The sequence below is a fragment of the Notamacropus eugenii genome, chromosome 3 (assembly GCF_028372415.1).
Source record: "Notamacropus eugenii isolate mMacEug1 chromosome 3, mMacEug1.pri_v2, whole genome shotgun sequence".
NCBI lineage: Eukaryota > Metazoa > Chordata > Mammalia > Diprotodontia > Macropodidae > Notamacropus > Notamacropus eugenii.
The window spans coordinates 225,514,072-225,530,699 of NC_092874.1; the positions used below are offsets into that span (position 1 = coordinate 225,514,072).

The 16,628-nt window shown below is 42.0% G+C and overlaps 1 protein-coding gene across 1 annotated transcript; it reads right to left on the reverse strand.

The window, feature by feature from the left end:
• Positions 1-94: 94 nt before the first annotated feature.
• Positions 95-7,907, reverse strand: LOC140534113 (keratin, type II cytoskeletal 4-like). Its single transcript, XM_072654756.1, has 9 exons — positions 7,304-7,907; positions 6,905-7,125; positions 5,280-5,340; positions 4,763-4,858; positions 3,973-4,137; positions 2,687-2,812; positions 1,916-2,136; positions 1,379-1,413; positions 95-743 (listed from the first exon to the last, which is right to left on the reverse strand). The coding sequence occupies exons 1-9, from the start codon at positions 7,826-7,828 to the stop codon at positions 478-480; spliced, it is 1,716 nt and encodes a 571-aa protein (XP_072510857.1). The 5' UTR covers positions 7,829-7,907; the 3' UTR covers positions 95-477.
• Between the last annotated feature and the right edge of the window lie 8,721 nt (positions 7,908-16,628).

A 16,628-nucleotide genomic window follows, 5' to 3' on the forward strand; every position in this document is an offset into this window, starting at 1 on the left:
CCCCTGTGCATATTGATCTAGTTTCAATATATCACTCTCCTGCTCAGAAAACTACTGAGGATCCCCATTTTCTACAAAATACACAAAACCAAGATGCAGTATATCATGCAGCAGTTTATTGAAGAACAGAAAGATAGGAAAGAGGGAGGGCAAAGGCTCATATTCAGACACAGGACTGTGCTGGGATTGAAAGTGGAGACAGAATCCTAATGGAAGAACCCAACTCATATCACAGAGTTCTCAGATTTGGAGAGGAAACCAGAGGTCATCTAGTTCAATCAATACATGAAATAAAGATCTCTTTGGCAACATCCCTGACAAGTGAACATGCAAATCAAGCTCTCCCCACGTGCCTCAGCCCTCCCCCAAGATGCTGAGATGCATGATGGTTACAAGTCCAAAGAAGACATCTCTCAGACTCTGCTTTTCATCCAGAGGGTAAGGAGGGGAGCAAGGTGCCAAGACAACAACTAAGCCTTAATATTTCATGATGGAACGTTGGCCGCTGGTGGTGGTCTGGACAATCCTGGCTGAACGTGAGCTGCTACTATCTCCAGAAGTCTGACCAATGGTGACTCTCCTGTTTCCAGACTGGGAGCTCTGGCCAGTGATCACAGTCTGGTCTCCACGATTGCTGGAGCCAGAGCCTGAGATACTGCTCCCTCCAGTGACCTGTCCACTTCTGCTGCCTCCTCTGGAATGGCCTCCAGAACTAGTGTTGATACCGATGTTGTTGACCACAGCTGCAGAGAGAACAGATCAGTGGTCACCTATGCCCTGAGCTGACAGGTGGCTAGAGATATAGCCCCATAGTTACCAATGCTAGAGTGCTCAATGGGACAGAGGTGTAGGAAGCAGGAAACAGACCTTTGAAGTCTGAGAAAAGATGCAGGAACCCCAAAACACACATATCTCTTGGACAAAAGCAGAAATCAACTTAGCCAGACATGAATCTAGACATCAGGGTTGGGGGAGGGGAGGGGATGAGAGGAACAACAGTTACAGGGAACTAATTATCAAAAAGTCTTTAAAATGGGAAGTGAGAAACGCACTTTCAAATGTCTCCACACCAAGGATGGAGAATGGCAGGTGAATCTTGAAAGTATAATCTTTCTTGGATTCAGGAAGATCCTGGCTTTGCACCAAATGACACCTTGCCCTGGATGACTTGGGAAGTCAACCAGAAGGCTGTTGAACACCTCAAAGCTCCAAACCTCTCACCCACCCACGCCCCAACTTGGAACTTAGCTGGCTAAAAAAAAAAATTAAGGCATTGAGGGAAGGAAATGGTGATGAACTAACTGAATATGGCAAAGTTATGTGGTCTCAAGGACAATGTTATTTCAGTCAAATAAAAGGAAGGGTGTAAGATACTTACAAATACACACAGTGTTTTGGCACTCCCCAGACATTCTGTTTAGAAAAGGAATGCATATATCAGGAGAACAGAAAACTTAGCTGGGAAAGAATTATATACTGGCCAGACTTGGCTTCTAAAACTTACCAAAGAGAGGCAAAGTGATTTATTAATATATATTTTTATATATAATAATGACACATCATAATATATTATTATATACTATAGATGATATATTCTATATAATGATCCATATTTATGTAAAGAGCCACAGAAATGAAGATAGAAGAACTGGAACCAAATCCCAGTTTCTAGATTTACTAGCTTCATTCACTTAGGCAACTTCTCTGAGACAGTTTTCCCTTGGGTACAATGAGGGCTATAAAACTCATATTTCTACTTCTTAGGGTTGCTGGGAGGAAACACTTTGTAACATACTATATAAACATGAACTATTATTATTGTGATGACAATCCAGGAAGTAGATAAGAGAGATGTCTGATTGATTTCTAGAGCTGAGTTTCAACCCAGCATCCTTTGCTGATATCTCTTTCTTACCTGCATTCCTCGCTTTCCAGGAGTTTCTTGTAGGTGGCAATCTCAATATCCAGGCCCAGTTTGATGTTCATCAGCTCCTGGTACTCCTGGAGCATGCGAGCCAGGTCCTCCTTAGCTTGCTGCAAAGCTTCCCTGAGCTCAGCCAACTTAGCCTGGGCATCCTTGAGGGCAAGTTCCCCACGTTGTTCAGCATCTGCGATGGCCATCTGCAGGTTGGCATTCTTTGGAGAAGGAAAAGGGACTGTGAGGTTCTTACAACAGCCCACTTCTTCCCTTGTCTCTGTCCTCTGGAAGAACCTATCCCCTATGTAGCTGGACAAGACAATCTCCTTCTACCATCATGGGACCAGCCTGGATGGTCTATTTCAGCTATTGACAACTGACCAGACTATATATTTCAGGGACCACATGAAAAGCTATCCTTGTACATCTTTTCAGGGAAAAGAAAAGGTATCCATGGGCCCAGTCCCTAGAAACTCTATCCTATCTTAATAAAGCCATAAGAACATTGTCCCACAGTGAACGCAGGAGAGAAGGGAACAGTAATGACAGAGGACTCGAGCTCCCCTTCAACCCTACACCATACTCTGTTGCTCATTGTCTACCACACGGAATCTCCCCAAGTGCAAGATTCCTCCTTCTGAGAGCTCTGTCCAAGAGCCTGGGAAATCTGTCCAACTTATTGAGTCCAGGCTGTAGCCCCATGATTGTCAGAGAGGAAACCCAATTGAAGCATCTGAATCTCAGACCTGAAAGGAGCTGCTCTCCCACCTGCTTCTTAATGCTTTCTATCTGAGCCTGCAGCCTCTGGATCATCCTGCTGAGCTCAGCAATCTCACTTTTGGTATTCCTCAGGTCATCCCCATGCCTGCCAGCTGTGATCTCCAGCTCCCCAATCTGAAGGGGGAAGAGAGAGAAAAGAAGAGTTAGCTTCAGGTAGTCATAGACAAGAGGAAAGAGAAGCAGAGAAGGAATTGATCAGATTAGGTACAGGGATGTCCACACTGGAAATTTAAAGTAGGAAGGTCACAAATACAGCCACATACTTGCCCCCTTAAGCTCTAAAGTAATGAATCTTGGGAGCCCCAACAGGAGGCATTACCCTTCTCTTGGCAGAGAGAAGAGAGCTTGCCTTCCAATTTCCCAATGAAATTCGCCAGTGGTGGGGAGTTAGGGTTAGATAGTTGGGAACTATTCTGTTCCCTCCAAGTTGATGTTATGAGATCATAAGCTCCTTGAAGAAGGATTCTGTCAATTTTCAGCTTTGTATACAAAGGACATAGTAAGAGCTATATACTTTAAAAAAAAAGGCCCAGGATCCAAACAAGAGAGAGAATGTTTCTGTTGTACTTGGCACTATGTCCAGTCTTGGGTGTTCTATTTAGGAAGGATGTTGACAAGTGGGAGTTCACCCAGAGCAGAGTGAAGAAGAGAAGTATTGATCTCATGCCAAACTCAAAGCTGTGGAAGGAACTGGGAGGACAGGAGAGGTTATCCTTGAAAAGAGATTTAAAGAGGGCATGCCAGCTGTCCCCAAGGATTTTCAAGACTGTTGTGTGAAAGCAGCTTCTTCCACTTGACCCAGTAGAGCAGAACTAGGAGCAGTAGGAAGTTTGGTACAGTAGAAATGGGATGGGATTTGGATTCAGAGGACCTATGTTCAAACCCAACTCTGTTACTTGAGAGCCCGTGTGACTTTAATTTCTCTGGACCTCAGTTTACTCATCTCTAAAAATGGAAGAGTTGGACTCCAGGATCTTCAAGGAGGCTATATGTTACAAAAAGCAAATTTTGGTTCCATATAAGCTGGATACTGTCTTGTTAGGATTTTTGTAGGGTGCATTCTTTTTTAGCATTCTTAAAGGTCAACCCTTAAAGGTCCAGCCTGTCCAACAGTGAGACTGCATGCTGCACTGAAATGTTGAAGATGAGTTATCTGTGTTCTCTGAAAAGAGGAGCAGGAGGAGCAGTCCTCTAAGTGATGGCTGAAGAGGAAATAGGCCCTATAAAAGAGGAGAATTGATGGGGCTCAAACAAGTTTGGGGGGCTTTGCTCACCTTGGACTGGTAGAGGGCCTCAGCATCAGCCTTACTTTTTTGGGCCATCTCCTCAAACACAGCTTTGGCCTCAGCAATGATGCTCTCTGGATTCAGGTTTCGGTTATTATCCATGGAGACAATCACAGAGGTGTCACTTGCTTCTGATAGCACCTTGGCATACTCCTATGCACACAGAGAAAACAGTTGCCTTATCACCCCCAGTTCTCCAGGACAATCTGAACCACTTCCCTAAACCAAGCAGCCAGCAGGGTTACTGACAATCTAAGAACTCAGAGGATTTGATCTGTGCTCAGCCTGGCCTCTGAGTACCTAAAGATGCTTTGACCTGGAATTCTACCTGGGGAGCAAACCCTAAGGGATTGGATTATTGGTGCTGTGGCTGGAGGAGGGGAGAGCTCAGAAGATGGAGAGAGGAGAGACAAAGAATGGGCTAAGGGGGTAATTTTATCTTACCTTTTTAAAGCCCATTAGGGCTTACTCAACACCTTCTCCATAACAATGGGAGGAGAGAAGTTGCCCATAGCTGTGCAATTAGTGTCTAATAAAACTTGAACCCAAGTCTACTGGGCTCCATTATACCTCATTACAAAGGGAAGAAGTTGGGGAAATATGGACAGAGCTTTAACAATTCTTTTCATCCGGGTATCTTCATAAGGGGCTTGTGAGTCCTGGCTCTAGTTGAGAATGAGGGTGGTTGATTATCTAATTTATAGGAGAAAGCATTCCTCCACTACTGTCCCACCCACCCACCCAATAGCAGAGAGGGAAAAAAGGCACAGAGCCTTACAGCTTCATAGACAGCCTTCAGGAAGTTGATCTCATCTGACAGGCTCTCTGCTTTGGCCTCCAGGTCCACTTTTGTCATGTAGGAAGAATCCACATCCTAGGGGAAAGTATTGTAAAACCAAAATATTTAGATATCATATATGTTATTTGACTAGATCTCATACCAAGTCCATGCAGTTGGATTAGTGCATCTACTTTTACCCTGGTTTTGCTGATGAGGAAAGTGAGTCTCCGAGGATATTAAATGATATATTTAAGCTTGCATTAAGTAGTCAAGCTGGGGCTCTAAGGGACATTAGGGATCATAAATTATAGAGCTGGATGGGACTGAAGACACCATCCTGTTCAGCCCTTCATTTTATAGTTGAAGAAACTAAGGTCCAGAGAAATGGAGCTACTCACTTGCCCAAAGTCACACAAATGGTATCTGAGGTATCTTTCCTCAGTCCACCACCACCACCCACCCACCCCAACCCCACAACAAACCCAGACATGCCCAGCTTCATTGCCCAGATTACCTTTTTCAGCACCACAAAATCATTCTCAGCTGTGGTTCGCTTATTAATCTCATCTTCATATCTGCAGGAGACAAGGAAGAGAGTGAAGAAATGAAAGGAGTGAAGAGGAAAGGATCAAGGAAGAGAGGAGAAGAGAGAAAAGAGGAGAGGACAAAGGAGAGGAAAAGACAGAGAGGAGAAAGATCAGGAAAAGAGAAGACAGAACAGGAAAGGTCAAAAGAGGAGACAATGCAAGAGGATATGACAGGACAAGAGAGAAGGAGTTTCAAGGGAGAGGAGAGAAGAGAAGATGCCTAGCTCAGTGAAGCTTTAAATGAGTTATAAGTACACTAGCCTAAGAAGTGGACATTCTAGCATTTGCAAAAATGTGCCAGAGCTAAGTTTTCAGGTCTCTCTTTCAATTCTCTGACATATCAAAAATTATATGGGATTATTATCTGGGTAATTCAGACAGATTCTTTGAATCATCAGGCCCTTAAAAGTTCATTGAATGCAGACCTCTAATGCCTCTTACATCTTTTTTTCCAAACACTTAGGCATAGGCTTGCCCATTCCCTCACACCAGGATTTCCCTTTACACGTTAACCTGTGTCTCTGTCCAGGCTGGCTCTTCTCTCTCTTTTCTTAAGTGCTCCCAACTGCTTCTCCCTCTTGCTTACAAGCTCTGGGAGTGAAAACTTATTTTAATATTCTCCTGAGTCAAACAGAATTAAGAAAGAACTGTGTCCACATCGCTCCTCCCCTACCAACTCCCATTGTACCTGTCTCACCTTCTCCTCATTCCCACTGTCCTCCACCCCAAACACTTCCAGATTAAACCTCTGGTACCAACTCAACTTGCCAAGCTTACACCATTTTACTTACCCAGCTTAATCTATTTTAGAACTTTGCCCAGGTGCCCCAAGGCCAGCCACTATCACTTGCTTGTCTGGGTGTCAGCTATGGATATGTGCTTTTCTCCTCTGTCAGACTGAGAATTCTCTGACTGGAGGATTTCTGTCACATTCCTCTAATTCCATTTCTTCTTGATGTAGCAGCCTCCTTATTTTTATGGATAAGGGACTATTTGGGGGTTTGCTTGAGATTTTTTTGTTGGGGAGGATGAACCAGAGGCCTGTGGTTTCAGATGCAGATCTGTCACTTTTCTTTAACTTACATTCTTAGAGAGTTATCTGGAGGCACTTAATAGTTAATAACCTACACTCATATGTGTCAGAGGTATGGCTTAAGCCCAGGTCTTCTTGACATCAAATATGCCCTTCTATCCATTCACTGTACATTATTGACTCCCAAGGATACCAACGTACATTGTCAGAAGTTCAAAATTATGGCATCCTAGAATTGGAAGGGGCTTCAAAAGTCACTGAGAACAACCACTACCTGAAACAGCATCCCCCACAAATGGTTACCCATACTACTTCTTGAAAATATGCCACTTCATCAGGGGGTAAGGCTTTGAAATTAAAACCTCCTTTTCTTATAACCTGCATCCTACGGGGATCTTGGAAATAAGAATAGAATATGTCCCCCATTTTAGGGTCTCATCTACTATTTGATGTGAGCCATGACCATCTCGTTAATTATAGGGTTAGGTGACTGTTCCTTTGACTGCCTTCATTACTCACTTTTTCTTGTATTCCTCCACCAGGCTCTGCACCATACTCAACTCTCCCTCTAGGTTGCTCCTCTCCCTGAGCAGCCCCTCCAGGTGGGACTGGAGGCAGTTGATGTAGGATTCAAAAAATGGCTGCAAGCTATTGGAACTGGAGCTGGAGCTCTCTGTCTGCTGCTGCAGGAGGCACCACTTGGTCTCTAGAACCTTGTTCTGTTGCTCCAAGAACCGAACCTATAATCCAGTAAGAAAAAAGGAGGTTGGGTAACCTTACCTCAAGTTGCTTCCTCCCAGGGGTTACCAAACCTAAGATATTCATTTTCAAGACAGTCTTGAGCCCAAGTCCAAGAGAAATCTCAGCAGGTTCCATCATCCTCTACCTCCAAACCAATACATAGCTACAAACACTCACCTTGTCAATGAAAGTGGCAAATTTGTTATTGAGGGTTTTAATCTGCTCCTTTTCTTGAGTCTTCACCACCCCAATCTGGGGGTCAAGCTTCACATTGAGGGGCTGTAGGAGACTCTGGTTGATGGTTACTTCTTGAATGCCAAGGGAAAAACCACCCGAACAAACAAGACCACTGGCTCCACCTCTGATACCGCTGAATCCTCCTCCAAAGCCACCAGCTTTACCTCCAAAGCCATAGCACCCTCCTCCAAAACCACTGCCCATTCCTTTTCCACTCTGGCCACCACAGAAGCTGGGCCCGGCCACACTGCAGGAGATCTTCTTGCTTCCTCCCAGGTTGTACATGCTTCTGCTGCCAAAGCCCCCACCTATCATGGCACAGGTAGTGGCCATGCTCATCCCTCCTGATCGGGAGGCTGATTTAGATCTCCTAGAGCTGGTCTGGCTCTGGCCAGAGAAGGTGGCAGAGCATCCACTGAAACCCTTATTTCTCTGGGATGATCGGGTAGACTGATGACTCAGCATTTCCTTAGGACGGAGGAAGACAACAGAGTTGAGAAGGCAAAGGAAGAGTGAGAACCTCTAAGACAGTGGACTGGAAAGGCCCTTTTTATAGGACCCAGAAGAGTCAGGGAATTAATCTGGAGTCTTCCTGGGCTTTGTTCTCCCGACAAAATAGGTCAATGGTTCAAATGTGAAGCGCACCACTGCCCTAATCGCCAACTCCCCAACCAAGTACCTTTCCCCCCCAATTAGTTCTGGTTTGTCTCCACCAAACTTGAAATTTGTAGAATCATTTTAATGGGTAAACTTATTCCTTGCCAGGACCTGGCCCAACCCTAAAGCCTCAAGGCACCAACTCCTTAGGAGGCATATTCAATTAGGTGACTTGTGCCTTACTCCCTTCCTCAGGAACTGGTCCATCTATTCCCATCACTCAGTCCTTGACCTGATAGGGCAGGTTCACAAGAGAACTTGAGGTGCTCTGGGAGGATAAAAAAAGTGGAACCTTCCTTAAGGCTACTCCCCCAGGAAACACCATAATGTTCACATTGCTAGAGCACTTTCCTATTAGCAATACTGTGAGGTATATGATTCAAGTTCTGTGATCACTGCGGTTACAGATGAGAAAACAGCAGCCCAGGGAGGTTAAGAACTTGAGCATGGGCACCCAGCTGGTAAGGAGCAGAGTCAGGACTTGAACCCAGGTCTTCTGGTGCCAAATCTAATAATTCTCACTACGCAACAGGGCAAGTAACTTAGCCAAAATCATATAGTTAACAAATGTCAGACTGAGGATGCAAATCCATATCTTCTGACTCCAAGTGTAGCTGTTATTCCACTCAGCTACATAGTTTCCATGCCATTGCCCTGAAGAAAGAACTAGATAATATGTTCAACTAACCCTCTTTTCCCTTTTCCAAGTGAGGTCAAGAATAGCTATGGAATGATAGATTGTAGTGCTCCAGGCCCTCCCAAGGTGGTCCTTTCAATGGATTCACCATTGGAGTCTGTTCCTTGAGGAAGGAAGGAAGAAAAGAAGGAAGGAAGGAAGGAAGGAAGGAAGGAAGGAAGGAAGGAAGGAAGGAAGGAAGGAAGGAAGGAAGGAAGGAAGGAAGGAAGGAAGGAAGATTGCATTAACTGATTTCTAACGTCCCATTCAATTCTCAGTCTGTTAGTTCAGTCTGATTATTTCTGGGTCTGTTCTTGTTTCTGTCTCAGTCTCTCTGTCATCTGTATGTTTTCTGTCTTCTCCAGTGGGGGCGGGGGGGGTGCTTCTTTTGCTCAGTCCCTATCTGCTCAAGGATAAGATAGGGCTCTCTCCACACTTGAAGGTCAGGAAGGGCTGGAGACAACTGACTAATTGAAATTGCCAAAAACCTCCTAGTTCAGAGTTTCTGTCATGTCCAATGTACCATCTCAGATGGATGAGCAACGCAATCAGCTCTTACTTGTTCATGTTAATTGCAGGGAGCACCTGCATGAGTGATACCAAACAACCAGCCATCCAGAAACCATTTAGATCTGGCTGTGGGCTCTCAGACCCTCACATGGGCATGCCCAAATCCCCTGATGACTTGACTCTTCTGTCCACAGCCTGAAATTCATCAGGGCCATACAAAGGAGGCCATAGCAGATAATAGAGAGCTGATCTCATTATAAATAGAATTTACATTAAAGGTAAGAGAGGGTTTTAGGACTTATGATGTAATTTCCTTCTTTGAAAGTTTGGAGAAAGAGGAGAAATGTCAGGGAATGGTTAGAGTATATCAGCCAAAAAGCATTTCAGTATTTACTATGTGCTGGGCACTATGGTAAGCACTGAGGATACAATGAAAAGTAAACAAGATCCTTAAGTACTGTGCCATTCTCACAGGGGAGAAAATACATAAATAACTAGATACATTAAAAATATACTCTGTGGATAGAAGAGAATGCCAGAAGGAGGGCACTAGCAGCTGGGATGGCGCAGGAAAGGTTTCAGCATTTGAACCAAATCTTAAAGGAAGCCAGAGAAACTGAGGCAGAGGTGAGAAAGGCAAAAACATTCAGTCATGGAGGATAGCCAATGCACAAAATACAGTGTTGGTTTCAAGGAACTCCAAGGACAATAGCATTGGCCAGAAGCCAATAACTGGATCTTAAAATGTGAAAAGGCAAGAAAAGGATTAGAAGTCTGGAAAGGGAGGTAAGGCCAAGTTATGAAGAGTTGTTATGTCAAACAGAAAAGATTATATTTTATTCTAAAGGTAATAATGAGTGACTGAAATTCATTAGGTGAAGAGGTGGCTTGATAGACCCTATATACTAGGAAAAAATCACCTTGGCAGCACCTTGGAGGATGGATTATTGTGGGGAGAGATTTGAGGCATGGAGATTATTTTAATCAACCCAGTATGAGGTAACAAAGGCCTGAAATAAGGTTTGGGCTGTGTGAGTAGAGAGGAGCACATATAAGAGATTTTGCAGTGCATTGGATGTGCAGGATAAATGAGACTGAGGAGTCAAGAAGGACACCAAGGTTGGGAGCCTGGATTACTGGGAGGAAGGTAGTGCTGTGAACAGGGAAATTTGGGAAAGATAGTAAATTCTGTTTTGTACATATTGGGTTTGAGATGGCTATAGGACATTCATTTAAAATGATGATAAGTCAGATGAAAGTGAGAAACAAACCACCTCAGCTCAAACAAAGAGTAAACAAAAATGACCAGAAAATGACCATCTCAATACACAGCGTAGGGCTGTCCTCTCACCTCACCTGGGGTACGATTGATCAATCAATCAAAAATATATATCAAGCATCTACCATGTGCCAGGCTGAGTGCTGGAGATACAAAAAGGTATAAAAGACATTCCCTGCCTTCAAGGAGCTTATAATCTAATAGGGGAGACAAATATATATACGAAGCAAGTTATATACATGTTAAATAGGAAATAGCAGAAAGCTTTGGAATTAGGAGGGGTTAAGGAAGGTTTCCTGTGAATAAGTGTTACAAGAAAAATAGATAGAAATCCTATCCCTGCTCTCAAGGAGTTCATATTATAAGGGGATAGGGGGAGGGAGGGAGCAGTGCAGCACACATATAAATGCAATGAGGGAGGAAGTTGGTGCTGGCAAGCTTGCTCAGCTTACACAGTCTCTCTGCATGCAGGACGCTGGAGAGATGGCTTTCAGGAGAAGTAGGATGATGTAAAAGAAAAGTGATGTGGAAAGATCATAGAACATGAGAAGAGTTGGTTCTGGTTGGCAAACCCTGTGAAAGAGGCATTAGAAAAGCTCCAACTACTTCCTCTTTCATTTGCATCTGGGAGAGCTCAGTGACTGGTCTCCTCCCAGAGAGAGGTGAGAAGTCAGGTTATAAAAGGAAGAGCCTTAGGGACTTGCCCCACTCAGAGGCTACATGGCAGCAAGAAACAGGTCTCAGTCCTTGGCCTCTTCATTTAGCATTTCTCATTCTAGGTGAAAGGAGTGGTGCCTCTGACCTTGGCAGGAAGAACCAGCCACAGGAATCTAGGAGTCGGAATTCAGGTTGGAATTTGCATCAAGCCTAGCATCACCAGTGCCCTGACAAGCACTGGCTTTTGGGAGTCATCTTCAGGACCCCTAGCCCAGCAGTCATGCCACATTTGGATATAAAATTGGTGGAACAGGAACTCTGTAGGATCTTAAACTGTTATGGTCTCTCCCCCAAGAGACCAAAGGGCTGTAAAGGAGAGTATGACCCAGAGGTACTGTGGGGGGAGGGGACTTGCTTAAACATTTCTCCTTGGGATATCTTTGAAATAAATATTCCTTTGTCAAAGCTAACTGATGTTAAATAAAACTGGAGTTTTAGTAAAAGTTCCCTTTAACATCAAGGTAGAGGCAAAGGGAATGGGGTAGGCACACCCAGTAGGGGCTCAGGTTGATGATAGAGGAGAAATGTTTCACAGACCCTCAGGGTACCTTAGAACCCTGCGAGACTGATGGAGTAACTTGGCTCTGGGAGAAAGAGTCAAAACAAAACAAAACATCATGTAAATAACTAGGCACATATGCATAGTTATTTAAAAATTTATAATAATTTATTATAAATAACTGTGCACATATGGGCTTATTACCATTGCTTTTTCTCCTCCTCTTCAAGGGAAATAAGCCTCAAGCATCCCTGGCACATCTTCTAGGTATGCCTAGACTGCCCAGGTATGGCCAGAATGCAAACCTAGAGGGAAATCAGGAACAACCAAATATCTGGGTAATGTCACTTGTGCTAGAGGAAGAACAAAACCGAATGCCACTGTGGTAGGACGTTAGCTTGGCAAAGGATTCTAGAGGCAGGGAGATTTTTATAGGATTTGGTTGGGAAGGACAAGAATATTTTAGGTGGAAAGCAAAGACCTATCTGTGTAAAGACTGAAGTGAGGAAATAACTTTTTTTGTTTCATGGACCCCTTTGGTAGTCTGTGAACCCCCCTCCCCATACCCTTTATTAGAATAATGTTTTTAAATGTATAAAGTAAAATGCACAGGATTATGAAGGAAACCAATTATCTCAAAATGCAGTTATCAAAATACTTTAAAAGCAAGTTCAGACTCCCAGGTTAATAATCCCCCACTTCTAGGAAGGAACCTTTTTGCAGCAAAAATTCCAACCTAACTCTGAACCTTAATCTTCAGAGGCTACAGAAACCGATTTACAGGTGCCTGTTCTACAAGGGGAAAGAGGTATATACTGGTTCCAGACATTATGGGAATGCCAGACTAGCCCACTGTGATACACTGGGAAGGAATGATGCAGGTTATAGCAACCTGAAACCCTGGAACACATTGTGAAGCTCTGTTTGATTCACTTACTCTCAAAGACATACCAAAAAGCCTCTAATCTCTCTACTCCCATCCCATTATATACATCTGAGAACATAATATTACACAGACACTAACTTCAACATGTCATGCTCCTGCTTGGAGAACTCCAGTACTTCCATACTGTATTAAAATCAAACTTTACTAAATTCCTCAATTTGACTTTCAAAGACCTTTCCCCTCCTTCCCCACATTCCTCACCATCTCACCAACTCCCATTCTAATCCATTCATCCTCTGGACTCAGAGAACTCTCAAATCAACTCAAGTTCACATGGGGTAGTAATGAGCAGAATGACTTGACCCTGAGTCAGGAAGACTTAGGCTGAAATTCTTTCTCTAACACATAGCAGCTACTTGACCATGGGCAAGTCATCAAACCTCTCAGTGACACTACAAATCTGTAAGAGTAAGTTGCACACGTAAAAGAGTTTCCACACAAATAAAACCAATGCAGCCAAGATTAGAAGGAAAGAAGAAAGCTGGGGGTGAAGAGGAATTGACAGCAAATGTCTCTTATCTGATAAAGACCTCATTTCTCACATATATAGAGGACTGAGTCAAATTTATAATAATGCAAGTCATTCCTCAATTGCTAAATGATCAAAGGATATGAACTGGCAGTTTTCACAAGAAGAAATCAAAGATATCTATAGTCATATGAAAAATACTGTAACTCACTACTGATTAGAGAAATGAAAATTTTTTTATTTTTTATTTTTTATTTTTATTTTTTAATGTTTAACAATCACTGCCATACAATTGCGATTTTATCCCCCCCCACCTACCCCCCACTACCCCCCTCCCTCCCCACGACTGCATACAATTCTGTATAGATTCTACATATACTTTCCTATTGAGTATATTTTCACTATAGTCATGCTATGTAGTCAGACTAAGATAAATGAAAGAAATTGTATAACAAATCAGAACATGATACACAAACACATACACATACACAAACATGATCTGCTACATTATGTGAGTGACTTCCATATTTCTCTCTCTGAGTGTGGAAGGCATTTTGCCTTGAGATCCACCATTGGGATTTTTTTTTTTCTAAGAAGTTCTTGTGTTATTACAAAAATCTACGTCTACCAGAAAAAATTCTCACACACTGTGGTCGTTGCTGTGCATAAAGTTCTCCTGGTTCTGCTCCTTTCACTCAGCATCAGGTCATATAAGTCCTTCCAGGCCTCTCTGAAGTCTTCTTGTTCATCATTTCTTATGGCACAATAGTACTCCATTACATTCATATACCATAATTTATTCAGCCATTCCCCAATTGATGGACATCCCCTTGACTTCCAGTTTTTGGCAACTACGTAGAGTGCTGCTATAAATATTTTTGTACATGTGGGACCCTTTCCCATTTTTATGATCTCTTGGGGATATAGTCCTAGTAGTGATATTGCTGGATCAAAGGGTATGCACATTTTTGTAGCCCTTTGGGCATAGTTCCAAATTGCTCTCCAGAATGGTTGGATGCGCTCGCAGCTCCACCAACAATGAATTAGTGTTCCAACTCTCCCACATCCTCTCCAGCATTTATCATTTTCTTGTTCTGTCATGTTTGCCAATCTTATAGGTGTGATGTGGTACCTCAGAGTTGTTTTGATTTGCATCTCTCTAACCAATAGTGATTTAGAGCATTTTTTCATATGATTATAGATAGCTTTAATTTCTTCCTCTGAAAATTGCCTGTTCATATCCTTTGACCATTTATCAATTGGGGAATGACTTGTATGATTATACATTTGGGTCAGTTCTCTATATATTCTAGAAATGAGGCCTTTATCCCCGAGCTTAGCTGTAAAAATTCTTTCCCAATTTACTACATCCCTCCGGATTTTGGTTGCATTGGGTTTGGTTGTGCAAAAACTTCTCAGTTTAATGTAATCAAAGTTATCCATTTTGCATTTCATAATGTTTTCTATCTCTCCTTTAGTAAAGAATTCTTCCCTTCTCCATAGATCTGATAAATACACTATTCCTTGCTTCTCCAGTTTATTCATGGTATCAATCTTTATACCTAAATCATGTACCCATTTGGACTTTATTCTTGTGTACGGTGTCAGGTATGGGTCTATGCCTAATTTCCGCCACACTGTTATCCAGTTTTCCCAGCAATTTTTGTCAAACAATGAGTTCTTATCCCAGAAGCTGGGGTCCTTGGGTTTATCAAACAGAAGGTTGCTATATTCCTTGCCTACTGCATCTTGAGTGCCAAGTCTATTCCACTTGTCTACCTCTCTGTTTCTTAGCCAATACCAAGTGGTTTTGATAATTGCTGCTTTATAGTACAGTTTGAGGTCTGGTAGCGCTAGGCCACCTTCCCAAGCATTTCTTTTCATTAGTCCCTTTGATATTCTGGACCTTTTGTTTTTCCAAATGAATTTTGATATTATTTTATCCAGCTCTAGAAAGTAATTGTCTGATAGTTTAATTGGTATGGCACTAAATAAGTATATTAATTTGGGTAGAATTGTCATTTTTATTATATTAGCACGGCCTACCCATGAGCAACTAATGTTTTTCCACTTACTTAAATCTGACTTTATTTGTGCAAAAAGTGTCTTGTAATTGTGTTCATATAATCCCTGGGTTTGTTTTGGCAGGTAGACTCCTAAGTATTTTATACTGTCTACCCTAGCTTTAAATGGGATTTCTCTTTCTATAGAGAAATGAAAATTAAAACAATTCTGAGGTACCACCTCACACCTATCAGATTGGCTAATATGGCAACAAAGGAAAATGATAAATGGTGGAGGGGATGTGGGAAAATTGGGACACCAATGCACTATTGGTGGAATTGTGAACTGATCCAACCATTCTGTAGAGCAATTTGGAACTATGCCCAAAGGGCTATAAAACTGTATATCCTTTGATCTAGCAATAATACCACTACTAGATCTGTATTCAAAAGAGATCTTTTAAAAGAAGGGAATGATCTACTTGTACAAAATGTTTATAGCAACTCTTTTTGTGATGACAAAAAATTGGAAATTGAAGGTTGGTCCATCAATTAGGGAATGACTGGACAAGTTGTTGTATATGACTGTGATGGAATACTATTGTACCATAAGAAATGATGAGCAGGATGATTTCAGAAAAACCTGGAAAGACTTAGATGAACTGACACAAAGTGGAATGAGCAGAACCAGGAGAACACTGTACACAACAACAGCAATATTGTATCATGACCAAGTGTGAATGACTTCACTATTCTCAGCAATACAATGATCTAAAACAATTCTGAAGACTCATGATGAAAAATACTATCCATATCCAGAGAAAGAACTGATGAAACCTGAATGCAAATCAAAGTATTAGTGTTTCTCACTTTGTTTTTCTCATGGTGTTTCAGTTGTATTTTGTTTTGGTCTGTGTTCTTTCATAACATGACTAATGTGGAAATGTTTTGCATGATTTTACGTGTATAATCTATATCAAATTATTTGTCTTCTCAGGGGAGAGGAGAGAGGAAGAGGATTTGGAGCTCAAATTTTTTTTAAATTTTAAAAAACATGTTAAAAATTGGTTTTATGTGTAATTGGGAAAAACAAAATAGTATTCTTTTAAAAAAGTCATAATCACCCAAACAATTTGGTACTGGCAAATAAATAAAGTGGAACATCAGTGGAAGAGATAAGGTGCAGAATATACAGACGTAAATGACCATAGTAATCTAGTGTTGGATAAACCCAAAGATCCAAGCTTTGGGGGCAAGAACTTGCTATTTGATAAAATCTTCTGGAAAACTGGAAAGCAATTTGGCAGAAAGCAGGCATAGAACAATATCTCATATCATATACCAAGAGAGAGCCAAAATAGGTATATAAATTAGACATAAAGAATGATATCTTAAGTAAATTAAAGGAGCACGGGAAAATGTACCTATCAGATCTATGGAAAACAGTCCAAGCAAAAGATGGTGAACATTTGATCAGCAGTAATGTAAACATGGGGACAGATATTTGTA